Below are 19025 nucleotides of genomic sequence, written 5' to 3' on the forward strand. Positions count from 1 at the left end.
CTTATTACCAAGTACATAAAACCTCTGGTTTAGTCGAGCAATGTTGCGTTGCACATCTCTGAGGGAGAAAACGTTGACCCTTTCCCTAGCGGCTAATAGGAGCTTGAAAGTAGATTTATTGAGAGGATTCGCTTTATGCAACAATTCCAGTCTGGCAGCTTCACTATCAGCAAGTCAACGTTTAGCCTGTTGGGAGCGTTTGAGTCTGGCAGCCGTCTGGATGGCAGAGCCTCGAATCACTGCTTTAAAAGAGCACCAATTATTAAAAATCGAGGTATCTTCCGATTTGTTAGTGTCAAGGTATAACTGTATAGATCGTCGAATAGTGAGAAGGGCATCGGGGTGATTGAGTAAGAACCTCCCCAGTCTCCAGGGCCCTGGGGAGATCCCACCTGCCTCCAGCTCCCATACAACCATTAATGGGGAATGGTCAGACCAAATCATTGGCAGTATGTTAATTTCTCGGATGGCCGTCAGGGTCTCTTTATTCGTCAAGGCAAGGTCTATCCTGGAGTATGAGGAGTGAACATGCGAATAGAAGGAATAGTCTCGCTCTGTGGGGTGTTTGGTTCTCCATGCATCATATAGATCGAATTCCCCCAGTAACTGGCGGAGGTTAGGCCTCCCGTCCTGAGCATTCCGATTCCCCGACAGGGTGCTCCTAGTAATACAAGATCTATCTAGTAGAGGGTCCACAACTAAATTAAAATCCCCCAAGATCATAACCGCCTCCTTAGTGTGCTTTTGTATCAAGGAACAGAGCTTCTTACAGAAAGTGAGCTGACCAGAATTCGGGGCATAGCATGAGACTAAAGTGACCATAACGTTTTCCAATAACCCTATTAATATGAGATATCGACCCTCAGGATCTACTATTTGGGATTCTAGTGTGAAAGTACAGTTCAGGGAAAAGAGTATCGCTACCCCAGCCTTCTTTGTAGGACCATTGGCCATATAGCAAGTAGGGAAACGGTTATCATGAAATTTAGGGGGATCCAATTTTCTAAAATGGGTTTCTTGAACTGCAACCACATTCGCCTTCATTTTATAGAAGGAGGACAGAGCTAGTTTACGTTTCTGTGGGGAGTTCAATCCTTTAACATTTAGTGAGACTAACCTGACCATAACTGATTATTAAGGGAACAAAGCAACCGCTGAAGCCAACATCTAGGAACAAAACCCTGGGGGGGACAAGACACATAAGGGAGACAAACAGGGATAGACAAGAGAGAATTATGGAAGAAAGAAAGGAAACAGACCCCACAGAGATATGGGGCCATAGTAAGGCGCCAAAACATCCAGTGCCTCACACTATGAAATAGAGAGGTTGGTGGCCAACCTCCCCGCAACCAAACAGCGGAGGATTGTATATCTCGGCGTATGTAAACCCACACAGCATATAGCGCACATGACCTAGAGGCGCAGAACCGCAGAGACATGCAATGCAGGTCCTATAATTGAGATCTAGGGCAAGTAGATTAACGAACAGGCAGTCAGTAAGAAAAAGGCATAAAACGAACTCTGTACTGCACATAAATAAGCACACCCTAGAATGTAACAGCCAACAAAAAAAAAGAAAGCAGTCACAATGGCAGTAATCAACTTAAACCATAACTGTAGCAGTCTCTGCAGTTAACGTCCAGGACATGGGACGTTATTCAAGGAAAGGGCACTCAAGGCAAGTAAACGTTAGAGGTATACCTCTACTTCCCAACCGTCGACCAGTCCTGCTGGAGTCGGCGGTCAGGAGAACTGGGCCTGCGGTCTCCCCCCAGATTCCATTTACGGAGAAGCTTCATACCCTCATCCACTGAAGAGATGGCTATAGTAGAACCGTCTCTGGAGATCAACAGACGAGTGGGGAAGCCCCATCTATAAAGAATGGCAGCCTTCCGAAGAACCGTAGTAACAGGGTGGAAAGAACGTCTTTTGTTGAGAGTGTACTGCGACAAGTCTCCATATAATTGAAGTTTACCCAAGGCTTCTGCTGATTCAGAGGAGGGTCTAGCCGCTTTGACCAAGGACTCTTTAATATGGTAAAAGTGAACCCGCATCAGAACATCCCTAGACGATCCCTCTGGGGCACCCCGGGCCTTCGGGATTCGATGTATTCGATCCAATAAGAGATCTGAGGAGCTGGCGGAAGGCAGCAATTTTTTGAAGATCTCCATAGTATAATCATAGAGACTGCTATTAGAAATCGAGTCGGGGACCCCTCTGACTTTAAGATTGTTTCTGTGCGAGCGATCTTCCAAATCCGCCACTTTATCGCGTAGAAAATTCACTTCACCCTCCAGGGTATCATGGGAGTCTATCACTGAGTTACGTGAACCGACTACTTCACTCATCTTCGTTTCCAGCTGGCCTGTCCTCTCACCCAAGTCGTCAATGGAGCTCTGGCAGGATTTCAACATGGCTCTAAACTCAGATGTCACGTCGTCTTTAAACTGATGCAGCAAAAGCTTCATACTGCCCACTGTTAAAGCTTCACCATCCTCAAGACGCATTGGAGAGGGTGCATCACTGGAAGGGGGCTCAGATGCCAAAGGAGGAGACCGCATGGTCTGGGGTGATGAGCCTGCAACAGGAGTTCCAGCCTCTAGAGGTTTATTTCGGAAAGGAGAAGGCTTAAAAAAGGCGACTTGAGTGACCGGTTTGGAGGCTTTATGCTTCTTCGGAGGCATGACTTCTGATTTCTCAGAGAAGTACCTAATACAGTAGAAGGGGGGTACATCTTGCTTCAATCCAACAGGATAACGACTCAGCCGCGTGTAGGTATGTATCAGCTAAAATTATTGCGGGGAGGTACTAAGAGAACATTATGACAGAAAGATCACATCTCAGTAAAGCACGGGCAGGTAAAATGCTCAGGGTCGAACAGTAATTATCACCCCCATCCGAGGGGTCTCAGTCGCAGAAATCAGCCCCGTAGTATCGAGTGATCAGATATTCAGTGTGATGCGGAGCTATCACTGAGAGCACAGCTGCGGGTGGTTTATTAGGCAGGTTCTTAGCAGTGGCCTGCGGCTCTAAGGCTCCCACACTGCCTCCAGATAACAGTGGCTCAGGGAGATCCGGGCAAGTGATCCAGGTGGAATCTGTATATACAGTGCAGATCTGAAGGGAGACTGAGGACCAACCCCAGGGTAAGGCTGCCAGTGTGATGGAACTGCGTCCCCCCCCGGCGTCTAGCTCAGGGCCGCTGGCGGCGGTCGTCCGCCGATGATAATTGCGGGCTTCAGTGGAGGGGACCACCGCAGGGGGATTAGGCCAGGGGAACAGCTCACCTCTTCAGAAGCAGGGGTCACCTGGGCCGCACGTCCTTCGCGTCGCTCTGTGGATCCCGAGACCTAAGATGGCCGCCGCCTCCGGGGCTCCGGGCTTCTCGTGCTCACGCCCAGCCCGTCTCTCCTTCCTCCCGTAACGCCGCCGGTCTCAGCAGCCAGGAGAGGGGGTCCGGTCACAGGGGTCCCGAGCAAGGATACTCTGCAGACGCTCCAGGGGTCGGTGTTCTGCGCGGCAGGCAGCGCCTGGTTCAAAATTTAGGCCCCGGCTTCAGAGTGGTGGATAGGCCGCAACCCGCGGGAGCCAGTATACCGGCTCCCCGATTCCGCAGCTCTAGTCCACCACAGTGAGGGGTCCCCACAGCTACAGGGGCTGAATTTAGAGGGCTCCTACGGAACAGGGGGAGGAAAATAGGGGTTTTATTCCCTCAGAAACAGTGGAGCTCACTGTCCGTGCTTCCTCTCAGTTCAGCCTCCAGGCCACGCCCCCTGTTCTCCTTTTTTTAATGTGTGGAATTATATGCCAGTATCAATAGCAATGGCCTACTACTATATATACTGCGCACAACTGAAATGCACCACAGGTATGGATGGATAGTATACTTGACGACACAGAGGTAGGTAGAGCAGTGGCCTTCCGTACCGTACTGCTATATATACTGGTGGTCACTGTCAGCAAACTGCAAAACTAAAATGCACCACAGGTATAGAATCTAGATGGATAGTATACTTGACGACACAGAGGTAGGTAGAGCAGTGGCCTTCCGTACCGTACTGCTATATATACTGGTGGTCACTGTCAGCAAACTGCAAAACTAAAATGCACCACAGGTATAGAATCTAGATGGATAGTATACTTGACGACACAGCGGTAGGTAGAGCAGTGGCCTTCCGTACCGTACTGCTATATATACTGGTGGTCACTGGTCAGCAAAACTCTGCACTGTACTCCTCCTATATAATATACTGGTGGTCCCCAGTCCCCACAATAAAGCAGTGTGAGCACAGATATATGCAGCACACTGAGCACAGATATGGAGTGTTTTTCAGGCAGACAACGTATACTGGTGGTCACTGGTCAGCAAAACTCTGCACTGTACTCCTCCTATATAATATACTGGTGGTCCCCAGTCCCCACAATAAAGCAGTGTGAGCACAGATATATGCAGCACACTGAGCACAGATATGGAGTGTTTTTCAGGCAGACAACGTATACTGGTGGTCACTGGTCAGCAAAACTCTGCACTGTACTCCTCCTATATAATATACTGGTGGTCCCCAGTCCCCACAATAAAGCAGTGTGAGCACAGATATATGCAGCACACTGAGCACAGATATGGAGTGTTTTTCAGGCAGACAACGTATACTGGTGGTCACTGTCAGCAAAACTCTGCACTGTACTCCTCCTATATAATACAGCTGCTCTCCAGTCCCCACAATAAAGCAGTGTGAGCACAGATATATGCAGCACACTGAGCACAGATATGGAGCGTTTTTCAGGCAGACAACGTATACTGGTGGTCACTGGTCAGCAAAACTCTGCACTGTACTCCTCCTATATAATACAGCTGCTCCCCAGTCCCCACAATTAAGCAATAAGCAGCACAAATATTATTAATAAACGGAGAGACGCCAGCCACGTCCTCTCCCTAACATTTCCAATGCACGAGTGAAAATGGCGGCGTCGCGCGGCTGCTTATATAGAATCCGAATCTCGCGAGAATCCGACAGCGGGATGATGACGTTCGGGCGCGCTCGGATTAACCGAGCCATACGGGATAATCCGAGTATGCCTCGGACCCGTGTAAAATGGGTGAAGTTCGGGGGGGTTCGGTTTCCGAGGAACCGAACCCGCTCATCACTATTAAATTCCAGAACAATCCACATAACCTCCATAAGTTATTCTACCCAGTTCACACATAAGACTACATATGTTCGCTGTCTACGCTCCCACAATCTGCTGTCCCTGCCATCATTGCTGTGGGACTGGATCTCAGCCCACTAAGAACATCAGCATTCTCACTGCAATATGCAAAATTGACATACATGTATTGAATCTCTTTTTCCCTATATATTGTAAGCTTGTGAGCAGAGGATCTGATTCAGAAATGGACGGTTTTGCACAGCAGCTCCGTCTTTGGATGAAGCAACTGTGCAAAAAATATGCTAATGCCTGAAGGAGAAAGATGCTTCCTGCCACCATTTCAGATCCCAGTGCTTCATCTGAAGACGCAGCATTGGATCACCATCGTGCCCATCGCTTGCTCAGAATGGCCACCTCCTGCCCATTTGCAAGGCCAGGAAATCTGCTTCGGAAGACATACAGTTACATAGTTACATAGTTGTTGAGGTTGAAAAAAGAAAAATGTCCATCGAGTTCAACCTATATTAATTTTTTATTTTATTTTTTATATTACTTAAATGCTGTATCCCTGGATATTTTTTTCCGCTAGAAATTTATCTAATCCATTTTTAAACCTATTGAATGAGTCCACCATTACTGCCTTCTCTGGCAGAGAATTCCAAATCCTTACTGCTCTTACTGTGAGGAATCCTTTTCCCCGTTGAGCATGGAATTTTTTCTCTTCTAACCTCAGAGAGTGTCCTCGTGTCCTGTGTAGTGTTTTATTGGTAAACAAATCGTTTGATAAATCCTTGTATTGTCCCTTAATGTATTTATAAATAATAATAATGTCCCCTCTCAGTCGCCTCTTTTCCAGTGTGAACATATCTAATCTTTTAAGTCTTTCCTCATAGTCCAGTGCCTCTAACCCCTTAACCAGTTTAGTAGATGCAGACACTGGCCTCGCTACTCCCAGAAAACAAGCCGACATGCCTCCTTTTTTTTTGGAAACGCCGTCCAGCTCTGCCTACTTCCTGCCCCTGTATGGCTGCACTATGTCAGTGACATGCTGCGGCATAGGGGAACTGTGAAACCTCGCAGGACTCATCCTGCCCATGCGCAGAACATCAGAAATGTATGTAAACCATCAGATTTACATACCTTTCTGAATCAGGCCCAGGGCCTGCTTACCTCTTTGTCTCAGTTGAAAGTGCAACAAATTTGCAGGTGCTATGGCCCTCATTCCGAGTTGTTCGCTCGGTATTTTTCATCGCATCGCAGTGAAAATCCGCGTAGTACGCATGCGCAATGTTCGCACTGCGACTGCGCCAAGTAACTTTACTATGAAGAAAGTATTTTTACTCACGGCTTTTTCTTCGCTCCGGCGATCGTAATGTGATTGACAGGAAATGGGTGTTACTGGGCGGAAACACGGCGTTTCAGGGGCGTGTGGCTGAAAACGCTACCGTTTCCGGAAAAAACGCAGGAGTGGCCGGGGAAACGGTGGGAGTGCCTGGGCGAACGCTGGGTGTGTTTGTGACGTCAACCAGGAACGACAAGCACTGAACTGATCGCACAGGCAGAGTAAGTCTGGAGCTACTCTGAAACTGCTAAGTAGTTAGTAATCGCAATATTGCGAATACATCGGTCGCAATTTTAAGAAGCTAAGATTCACTCCCAGTAGGCGGCGGCTTAGCGTGTGTAACTCTGCTAAATTCGCCTTGCGACCGATCAACTCGGAATGAGGGCCTATATAAATAAATGATAATAAATAATAATGAAGATATTTTATCAATTGGATGTATTCAAATATTCAGTGCCAACAATCAGAAATAAAAAATACTTTCATTCCTTGATTAATAGTAGTACATCCAAGCATTACTGCAAGATATTGTAGCAAGGAAGCAGTGACGTGCGGTGCGGTGAGGCACAGCCTTTCCTGTCATACTAGTGTATACACCAGAGTTTTGACTGTATAAAGTATATGAAAAATACAAAGATTATATTATAAATATCTACTTTATTCTAATCATTTTTATAGTCAAAACTTTGGAGTAAAACGTCTCACCTGCCTTTTCTGCACATCTCACATCAAAACTCACCAAATTTCCAGAGCAGTATATACTGCTGCATATCTGTATAATCCCCACATGAACCCTTTAGGCTATTTCACGCTGGCCGGTTTTACTGGGTGGCAAAAAGCCATCCAGTTTTTGGCCGTGTGCTTTTTTTAATTAAGTATTGTAGCAGATAGCAGCTTTTAGATGGCACAGTCACGACACGGTTGCCGTGTTACAGCCGTCAATATCCACTGAGTTGGATGGTTGCCGTCCGTTTGCAGCTACTGCTGTGGTGGCTGTGGCTGCTAAGCATGCCGAGATCCTTCAACATAACACAAAGCTGTTCCGTGTGAAAAGATCTGAATCACGGGCAAAAAAGCAGGTGGCTTTTTGCCACCTGGTGAAAACCGGCCAGTGTGAAATAGTCCTTTGGCTCATATATTTTGTGTAAATCTGGCTCTGGTACTAGCTAGTGCCTCCTGAACCATTTGCCATTTACCTCACCGCACATTCCTGCAAGGAAGATACAAGTAAATCAAACACTTTTACCTAAGTTGTCTGTCATGAGTGAAATCTGGTGCTTCGTGCTGTTGGTTGTTATCCTGCTGCGAACCAGAAGAGGGTGCTGTGTTCAAATTTTGTGTTGATGCAGCTGGAGTGCTAAGATGTGAAGCAGAGTTTCTGTTGGTTGATTGGCCTTCAGTTGATATTCCTTGCAGGCTCATTGATTTCTGCCCCTGAAATGCATTTTAGCATCTTAAAATCTTTATAGCAGATGTCACACCGAATTTCCTAACCGGATCTTGGTTTTGTACTAGTGCACCTCAAGGTGAGCACTTCCATTTTGTACTTGGGAGCCGTCTCCACAAACTAAAAGTGTCACTCAATGTGCAAAGAAAGCAGTGCAAATTAGGGATGGCAATCAACCATTGATGGTTTTGCAAACCATCGATGACTCGGTGGCCTGAGGTTGATTGCCATCGATGGTCTATGGCCAATGGCAAGTATTTTTTTTATCATCAATGTGCAGCACACCCGAGTGTTGTAAAAAAATCGATGACGCTGGTCCGATGCCTGATGTCTGCCCAAGCACAACACCCAGCCATCGCTGGATAATCCATCAGTGGTTTACTGATGGTGGTTTAAAACCAGTGATCAATGCCCATCACTGTTGCAAATGTGCACACATCACATTAGATTGCGCATAATCTTAACTTTGAACCTTCTTCAGTAATGATTGCAAATTCTGCGTTTTAGCAGAATAATTAATATAATAATTATTTATAATTATTTATTTATTAATAATAATAATTAATAATTAATAATATATATTAATAATAATGAATAATTCTTTATTATTTATAATTATTTATAATAATGCTTGGCTAAGCCTCATACATGTCTTATCACCAGTGGCTATGTGTTGCGTGGCATTCATCCAAGTGCACCTAGAAATTCTCCAATAACATGATATGTCTGCATCTGGAGACCTCCTCAAATCAAATATGAAGAAATGATGGGCAGAAATGAAGTGCTACCTTACTCATACTTGCCTACCTGACCCTCTCCATGAGGGAGAAAATGCTCTGTTCCTGGACTTTCCTGGTAATGTTGGATTGCCATCACCTGTGGTGAGCTAGTTAATTGATAAGAAAGGTGTTTCACCACAGGTGATGGCAATCATACATTACCAGGAAAGTCCAGGAACAGAGCATTTTCTCCCTCATGGAGAGGAGCAGGTAGGCAAGTATGACCTTACTGAATATGACATTTACCTCTCTCAGTTCTGGTGCACATGATACCAGGTGCTGGTTTGCCATCTGAGAAGACTGTATGGGTGCTTGGACTGGAGAACTAGACACCAATTGCTGCCGCTGGGATACCATGCCAGGCCTCTGGTGCGCTTGTTGCTGCTGAGGGTGAGTCTGTTGGACACTGCTGAAGCTCAAGGAAACAATTTGTGGCTGGTAAAACATCTGGCAGAATAGAAAAAAAACACATAATTACTCAAGTATTAACAAGAAACACATGCCCACTGTGAGGACATATAAAAAATAGAAAAGGGCGCCTTTACTTTTTGTACCGGTAATCTGCGAATATTCACTTTACTTCAGAGATTTTTGGTACATTGGTTCTCGACCGGATAAATAATATAGCGAAACAAGGAATAGGTGCCAAATAGAAACAATGGCTTTTTCCAGTGGTAGCCAACCCTGGTCCTCGAGAGTTACCAACAGTTCACGTTTTCCAGCTCACCCAGCAGGTGCACAGGTGCAGTCATTACTCACTGACACATTTTAAAAGATCCACAGATGGAGCTAATTACTTCACTTGTGATTCTGTGAGGAGACCTGGAAAACATTAACTGTTGGAAGTTCTCGAGGACCAGGTTTGGCTACCCCTGGCTTATTCTGTTTTGTCTTCTAGGTATCTTATTGCTGCATTTTACTGTCACTACTATTAACATATTTATATAGTTTATAGAGACAGATACAGGACTCAGGCCAGCCTAGCACAACATTATTGAGTGTCTCCCCAATCCATTCTTCACAATTGCCCTCAGCCTACGTGGTCAGGGGTAGCTATATAGCTCCAGAGTCACCCAGCAGCAGTGGCAGGCAGATCTACATAGACATTATGATAGTGGGCGGGATGTACTAAAGGGAAAATGTGGTAAAACCCCCGTTTTCAGGGATTTCACAGCATTTTCATTTGTATGAAGACCCGGACGTCGTGTCTTCGCCGCCAAGAGCATCGCCATCTTTTGATGGCGATAGCCTATAGAAGCCTATAGGCTTCTCACAGGTATGGCTGGGGGTCTTTGTCACCGCATTGCGATGTTAATAGCATATGTAAGTACGCTGCGGTGGGCGCCGAGGGTAGGCAATGTATTTTTATACATCCCACCCAGTGTCACTGCCGGCTCGGGCTCCATCCCCCGGTATCGAAGCTGACGCCTCCCAGCAGAAAGCAATTAGGCAGGTATCCCCAACCTTTCCTGCGTGAAAATTGTGCCTGCAACACCCCACCCACCCACCCTGCTGGTGCTAAATATACACAGGATCTGCAGATGTGATGCAGAGGGTGAGGTGACTGGCTGTGCTGCCCCCAGCAGTTGGCGCTCCTAGACACGTGCTCATGTGCCTGGTGGGAAATCCACTACTGACAGTTTACGTATACAGTATGTATAACTGATTCCTAAACAGTGCAACCTTTAGACAACCCAGTTATAGATTATGTCACAGGTTCCAAAACTCGGTCCTCAGGACCCAACACAGGGGTATATTTACTAAAATTCGTATTTTCCCGATTGAGGTTAAAGTTCAATCACGAATGACATCGAAAGTGTAAAGTTGCAACTTTTTTAATTTATTACGACTAATTTACTAAGCTGTCATATTCTGCATTTTCGTATTTACCGATGTCGATGTCATTCGTATTTTTTGGCAGTGTTTTACGTGAGTGACTTGTAAAACACTGCCGACTTTAACATAATGAATCTCGGCCGGATCTGTGAGATCCGTGCTGGGCTTCATTGTGCACCTTTATCAAAAAATAAATCATTCTTAAAATCGTGAAAAAAAAATGCGTGGGGTCCCCCCTCCTAAGCAAAACCAGCCTCGGGCTCTTTGAGCCGGTCCTGGTTGTAAAAATATGGGTAAAAAAGTGACAGGGGTTCCCCCATATTTAAACAACCAGCACCTGGCTCTGCGCCTGGTCCTGGTTCCAAAAATACGGGGGACAAAAAGCGTAGGGGTCCCCCGTATTTCTGAAACCAGCACTGGGCTCCATTAGCCAGATACATAATGCCACAGCCGGGGGACACTTTTATATTGGTCCCTGCGGCCCTGGCATTACATACCCAACTAGTCACCCCTGGCCGGGGTACCCTGGAGGAGTGGGGACCCCTTCAATCAAGGGGTCCCCCCCCTCCAGCCACCCAAGGGCCAGGGGTGAAGCCCGAGGCTGTCCCCCCCATCCAAGGGCTGCGGATGGGGGGATGATAGCCTTTTTGACAAAAATTTAATATTGTTTTAAGTAGCAGTACTACAAGTCCCAGCAAGCCTCCCCCGCAAGCTGGTACTTGGAGAACCACAAGTACCAGCATGCGGTGGAAAACCGGGCCCGCTGGTACCTGTAGTACTACTACTAAAAAAATACCCCAATAAAAACAGAAGGCACACACTTTGAAAGTAAAAGTTTAATACATACATCCACACCTCCATACACACATACTTACCTATGTTCACACGAGGGTCGGTCCTCTTCTCCATGTAGAATCCATGGGGTACCTGTTGGAAAAATTATACTCACATAATCCAGTGTAGTTCGGTCCTCTTCTTTTCTATTTGTAATCCACGTACTTTGCAAAATAAAAAAACGGATACACGACCACGCACTGAAAGGGGCCCCATGTTTTCACATGGGACCCCTTTCCCCGACTGCCAGGAACCCCCCCCCCTTACTTCTGTCTAAGAGGGTTCCTTCAGCCAATCAGGGAGCGCCACGTTGTGGCACCCTCCTGATTGGCTGTGTGCTCCTGTAGTGTATGTCAGGCAGCACACGGCAGTGATACAATGTAGCGCCTATGCGCTCCATTGTAACCAATGGTGGGAACTTTGTGGTCAGCGGTTGACCGAAAGTAACCTCACCGCTGACCACAAAGTTCCCTCCATTGGTTACAATGGAGTGCATAGGCGCTACATTGTATCACTGCCGTGTGCTGCCTGACATACACTACAGGAGCACACAGCCAATCAGGAGGGTGCCACAATGTGGCGCTCCCTGATTGGCTGAAGGAACCCTCTTAGACAGAAGTGAGGGGGGGGGGGTTCCTGGCAGTCGGGGAAAGGGGTCCCATGTGAAAACATGGGGCCCCTTTCAGTGCGTGGTCGTGTATCCGTTTTTTTATTTTGCAAAGTACGTGGATTACAAATAGAAAAGAAGAGGACCGAACTACACTGGATTATGTGAGTATAATTTTTCCAACAGGTACCCCATGGATTCTACATGGAGAAGAGGACCGACCCTCGTGTGAACATAGGTAAGTATGTGTGTATGGAGGTGTGGATGTATGTATTAAACTTTTACTTTCAAGGTGTGTGTCTTCTGTTTTTATTGGGGTATTTTTTTAGTAGTAGTACTACAGGTACCAGCGGGCCCGGTTTTCCACTGCATGCTGGTACTTGTGGTTCTCCAAGTACCAGCTTGCGGGGGAGGCTTGCTGGGACTTGTAGTACTGCTACTAAAAACAATATTCAATTTTTGTCAAAAAGGCTATCAGCCCCCCATCCGCAGCCCTTGGATGGGGGGGACAGCCTCGGGCTTCACCCCTGGCCCTTGGGTGGCTGGAGGGGGACCCCTTGATTGAAGGGGTCCCCACTCCTCCAGGGTACCCCGGCCAGGGGTGACTAGTTGGGTATGTAATGCCAGGGCCGCAGGGACCAATATAAAAGTGTCCCCCGGCTGTGGCATTATGTATCTGGCTAGTGGAGCTCGGTGCTGGTTTCAGAAATACGGGGGACCCCTACGCTTTTTGTCCCCCGTATTTTTGGAACCAGGACCAGGCGCAGAGCCCGGTGCTGGTTGTTTAAATATGGGGGAACCCCTGTCACTTTTCCCCCCATATTTTTTACAACCAGGGCCGGCTCAAAGAGCCCGAGGCTGGTTTTGCTTAGGAGGGGGGACCCCACGCATTTTTTTGGGGAAAAATTAACACTTTCCCACCCCTTCCCACTGAAAAACATGCACGGATCTCATGGATCCGTGCATGCCTATCCGAACACGGTAAAAAAAAGCAGGTCTGGTTTTTTTTAGCACTTTTTCACGATTTGTATTTTATCATGGCAGTGTTTGGCTATTGTCGGCAGTGTTTGTGATTTGCACTTTTTAGTAAATGACCGATTTCTACCAAATTCCAGGCGTATTTGACCGATGGTGTATTCATTTGTAATTTTTTCCTAGGACTTCCAAAAAAATACGAATGTCCTCATCACTGCCGTGATTTGAGTTTAGTAAATTCCCGAGATGACACTTTGAAGAAAAAACACCATCTCGGTCAAAATCGGGACCTTAGTAAATATACCCCATAGTGCATGTTTTGCAGGTCTCCTCACAGAATCGAAAGTGAAATAATTAGTTCCAATGGTGGACCTTTTAAAATGTGTCAGTGAGTAATTAATACACCTGTGCACCTGCAGGGTTACCTGCACAACATGCACTGTGTGGGGGCCTGAGTACCGAGTTTGAGAAATTGTGGATTAGGTGACCTAACTACCCCTATTTTTTTAAATGTGTGAATCCTACTATCCATGCGTATGGATGATCCAGGCTAGCAGGTCACAAGTGCATGTGCTGCTGTTGGAGTTCCTTACAGATCATGTTACATACCATGTACATACTCATACTTACTGTATGGAGGCTGTACAATGAATGTATGAAGTGCATATCATATATTCACGCACCTGTTCAACAACATATTGTCCCTGGGAACTGGATTCAGATGTTGGCAACTTTAAAAAAAAAAAAAAAAAAACAGAAGAGAAACCACCAAATAGTGTTTATATAGCCTTGGCAAATGTGTAATTTGTTGTAACTTTTTTGTCAACATAATACTTTTCAGTGAAAAGGCATTTCTTAAGAAACAGTATTTATAAGCTGTATTATCATGCATGTTATATGCTTAATATGCTTTCAGCTGCAGCACTCTATACAGTATATACATATTTGCATACATCTATCACATATTTGCTTTAACTTACCATAAATGTCAACTTAGGTCAGAGTGCCTGCTTTGGTATTTCTCTTCATGGAAATTGATTACATGTTGTGTTTATTTCATCTATCTCCTACCTATCTAATATTAGTATTTGTGAATAACTCACAAGCAGAGCCCTCTTCCCTCATGTGCTTTTCCTTCCCTCACTTGTACGGTCATCTACTCCTCACTGATTGTAGCGGCACTTCTTCTTTGGGTTTTGACGCCCTGCTGCTTATGTGAGTACTATGACTGCTTATTCAGTAATGTTTATAAGGGAAGCGGTTACAATACCGCCAGTTGGGATCCCAGCAGTCACAATACCGACTGCAGTCTGAATCCCAACAGGGGGTGAAATGCTGCAGTTGGAATACTGGCGACACAGGCTATTCTCCCTCTGTGGGTGTCCACAACACCCATAGAGGGAGAATATAATCTGTGGTGAGCGCAGGGAGCCACCATGCCCGCAGCGAGCCCACAAGGGGCTTTCTATCGCTTGCCCCACTGCTGGCATTCTGGTAGCCGGGATCCCGCTGTCGGGATCATAACAGCCAGGATCCCGTCCGCCGGCAATTACTAAGTATCCAGTTTATAAACCTTGTCCATGTCCTGCAATGCTCTGTACTGTGAGTTACTTGTATCTTAATTTGTTAATACTGTTTCTGTTTATGTACTTTGTTAGGAGCTGCTTGGGGCACCATATAAATGAAGGATAATAATAATAATAATAATAATAATAATAATAATAACAACAACATATTGATAGCATGGCAAGAAACAACTATTAGGCTTGTTATATAATGACTCTTTTTTACATAATGGATAAACAGATCTCTCCCATTTATGTCATATCAAAGTGTTCCATGATAGTAAGCATTTCTGAAAATAACATCATTATAAAGGAGAAGTAACACAGAAGGGAGAGATGCCTTACCTTAAATGAACTAGGCTTGGCATTCCATTAGTGTAATGATAACAAAGTCTGCACATTACAGACTTAGGCGGGTATTTATCAAAGCATGGAGAGATACAATTGAGAGTGATAAAGAACTAACCAACACTGGCAAACGCAGGATTTAGTAAGGGGGGTTTCCACGTGTAGTGTGTGCATATAAGATATACATATATATATATGTATATATAATATATATGTATATATATATATATATATATATATATATATATAGAAGAGAAATATTCGGCACTCACACTTGTAGAGAAATTCACCTCACCGGGTGCCCTCCAAGCTAAGAAAGCTATGTAGGTAGACGTAATGGCGGCACTCTCGGATTTCTACAATGCAGTAACGGAGATCACTCGGTACTGCTCAGACTTAACGTTTCGGTTTTATTCAACCGTCATCAGAAGATACAAAATATCACATAAAACAATCTTACCTTTATGCTCTAAAACACCCCCACGTGCACAGTCCCCGGCTCACGCCGCCGGACTTACTTCCGGGTGCGTCATCACTTGGAGACCACAGAGTCAACGTGATGACGTTTACCCGACCAGTGAACTAAACCATCACCATGGAAACAGTAAAACAAGACAGAATCGTTTGCAGAACTGGAAACTAAGTTACATTCATGCTTTATGTACTATGTATACTTCTAAATACCGCAATGTTGAAATAGTTACTGTGAACCTATCTAACAATACCAAAATTACAATTATAATGGCTATTAAACTTTCTATTTAATACATAATGCATCTTCTACTCTACAGGAAACAGGCAAGTGACAGTGTCTCATTAAGGCCGTTAGGAGCCACCGTATTAAGCCGGTGTATCCAACGTGCCTCCTTTTGTAACAGAGTTTTCTGTCTATCTCCCCCTCGCTTAGTTAAAGGGACCTGTTCCAACATTTTATACCGTAAGGTGGCAAGACTGTGTTGATGTGCTTTAAAATGTTTAGCGACCGGTTGGTCCACTTGCTTACCCTCCAGTATTTGTTTTATTGCACTTCTGTGTTGGCCCATGCGTACTTTAAATGGGCAGGACGTTTTGCCTATATAATAGAGCCCACATGGGCATTTGATGCAGTATATTACGAAATCACTTGTACAGGTGAGAACTTGTTTAATTTTGATCTTAACGCCGGTGTGCGGATGTGTTATATAATCACCGGTTTCAAGATACCGACAAGTAACACAGCCAATACATTTATAATTCCCTGGTTTTTTTGTTAGAAAAGTGGCCATCTCTGTAGCAGCATATCGTGAGATGTCATTGTGTACAACAACATCTCGTATGTTGCTGCCCCTCCTATAGCATGACATCAGTTTACTAGAACTAATACTAGAGAGATCTGGGTCTCTCTGTATTATCGGCCATAATCTTTTAGCTGTTTTATTAATTCTTTGACTAGATGTGGTATAATCAGTTACACAGACAATCACGTCCTTGTCCTGTTTTTTCTTTGAGGCCGTTACAGCAACGGGAATTTTTGGTTGAGACATGGCCTTTTTTCTAGCTGATCGCAACAAGTCACTATTATACCCCCTCTCCAGGAATCTGGAAGTCATAAGTTCCATTTGTTTATATTCTTCATCCGTACTACTACAAATCCGATGTACCCGTAGGTACTGTGAGTACGGAAGACCACTTTTCAGGGGTTTTGGGTGATGGCTGGAGGCCAATAGTAGACTGTTAACATCAGTCGGCTTTTGGTAAATGGAGGTGATGAATATACCATTTTTTCTAATAATTTTCACATCCAGGAAATTAATGGTCTCTGCCTGTATGTCAAAAGTAAATTTAATGGAATCATCCATCAAATTTACTCGATGCATCATGTCTATAAACATCTCACGTGTCCCTGTCCATAGCATGAACACGTCACCAATATAGCGAGTGTACATAGCTATATTGGATTTGTACTGGGGATTGGAGAAAAATAATGCCTGTTCCACACAGAACATGAAAGCATTGGCATATGCCGGTGCGGCACAAGGCCCCATCGCACAGCCTTTTATTTGTTGGAAAAATTCATTATTGAATAAAAAGTAATTCCTGTTAAGTATAAGCTGCATTAGACTCATAAAAAATTGAATCACCGGACCTGTAAATTTGGAATTACCGTCTATGAGGTTACTCACTGCTTCCAGACCACGACTATGTGGGATGCTGGTATATAGGCTGACAACGTCAGCCGTACATAACCAGCAAGTGTCTGGGAGATTGTCTACCTCACGTAATTTTTGTAAAAAAGTAGAGGTGTCCTTTAAATAGGTTGCCTCACTCTGTATTACAGGCTGCAAAAAATGATCAACATACTTGGATACATTAGTGTACAAAGAACCCCTAGCTGATATTATCGGCCGTCCCGGGGGACGGACTGGGTCTTTATGTAGCTTGGGGATTGTGTAAAAAACTGGCACACAGGGTGCCGAAACCATGAGTGCTGAACGTGTGCTGTTGGAAATAATCCCCTCTTTTACAGCTTTCTCTAACATCAAATCAAGCTCATTAATATATTTACTCGTGGGATCAGATACCAATCTTGTATAGACAGAGAGGTCATTTAACTGTCTATATGCTTCCTCTTTATAGTCGGCAAGATCCTGTACCACTATGCCTCCCCCCTTGTCCGCGGGGCGCACTTTAGGGCGATGGGCCATCCTTTATCATCCTTGAAATATTTCATGATAGACCATATTCCTGTCTCCTTACGGAGAGGGAATAGACCAAAAAATCTTTTAATCAAAGAATCACAATGGATTATGCGATTGGGAACTATTTTTCCCATGGGCCTTAATGATAAAATAAATTGGAATACTTTATGACCCATGTGATTTGTATGGAGGCGCCCACTGGTGTGCTCTTGATCTGATATTAGGTTGTCCTTTTTTTAATTTGTATTTGTTGCATGTTACATTTGTTTTTAAATGTTTGTAGTATGTCTTTTGTAACACCTTCCTTGTCTCCTCTCTCAGGGGTCCCGGCTTGCAGAGCATGCGCAGTACACGCTGAACCAGGAACGGGGAAGTCCGGCCGTGTGGAACGCATGCGAGCGGGTACCATGGCAACGGCTCCTGTCTGAAGGGGAAGTACGTCACTGCGGATAGCCGGCGCCGAGTCCCCTGATGAGTGAACACGGACAGGTGAGTAACGGTAACAGTATTTAAGTGTATGTTTGTGCTTGTATCGTTATTACTGTCTGTGGTCCTGAGGAACGGGCTGTGTCCCCGAAAACGTTCGTTAGACGTGACTTTAATACATTGATTCATTATACCAGTCTCTGAGTGCCGTTCATATTGGAGGTATATGATGTTTTGCTGAACTGGACACCGGAGCATTTGCCCTATGTATGTGAGTGCCGGCTGAATTGGATCTTTATCTATGTGCAAATACTGCACCCGTTGCAAGGCACCTGTGGATATAATTCATTATTCATACAAATCCTCTTGAACACTGTTATTGCTTTTCACCTGATTTTATGGTGGTGTGTATGTGAGTACACCCACCGTTTGGAGAATTCAGTGACTTTCACCTGCATTGCTGCAGTAGACTGTGTGTGACTTCACTAATATATATTGCTCCTATATATGAGATGGAATCATCTACCTCTACCACAGAAACACATGGGTGCCGCAATGTATCTGCGCCACCACAAGGAGCTACTTTTAGCTACACTGCAGCACAAATAGAGAATATTCTCTTTACTGATCAAATGACTTCCAGTGATCCATTGGTTAACTCTGAGGATTTATATCAACAGTTGTTGAAATTGAAACGCCGTGAGACGGACTACTTATTACATGGGATATCATTATCCGAGTATTACCGTGAACACAAAATCCCCAGAGGTTTCAGGGTACATAATGTGCCCACCATCGGACGAAACAATCCAGATTTTGTGGTAAAATGGATCGCCATTTTAAACAAGTGCTCGTTTGATCTTATGGTGTCTGTCATAGAAGAATCCAACAGGGAGTTACAAATTACTAGACAAAAAATAGCTGCCTTTGAAAAGGATCATCTGCACACTTTAGAAGCAGAATCCAGCCAGGATTGGCTGGACAAACTTGAAACACAACACACCGAATATAAAAGGAATCTGATCAAATTTAAAAAACAG

At 44.8% G+C, this 19025-nt stretch overlaps 1 protein-coding gene across 1 annotated transcript in view; it reads right to left on the reverse strand.

Moving 5' to 3' along the window:
* NPAS2 (neuronal PAS domain protein 2) overlaps positions 1-19025 on the reverse strand; it is a 192019-nt gene that overhangs the window by 14171 nt on the left and 158823 nt on the right. Inside the window, exons 17-19 of the mRNA XM_063953453.1 lie at positions 13652-13699; positions 8963-9163; positions 7737-7924 (exon numbers count right to left, since the gene is read on the reverse strand). Of these exons, the coding sequence (XP_063809523.1) occupies positions 7737-7924; positions 8963-9163; positions 13652-13699 (437 nt within the window). The remainder of the gene's footprint in view (positions 1-7736; positions 7925-8962; positions 9164-13651; positions 13700-19025) is intronic.

This window comes from Pseudophryne corroboree, chromosome 2 (assembly GCF_028390025.1).
Source record: "Pseudophryne corroboree isolate aPseCor3 chromosome 2, aPseCor3.hap2, whole genome shotgun sequence".
Lineage (NCBI taxonomy): Eukaryota > Metazoa > Chordata > Amphibia > Anura > Myobatrachidae > Pseudophryne > Pseudophryne corroboree.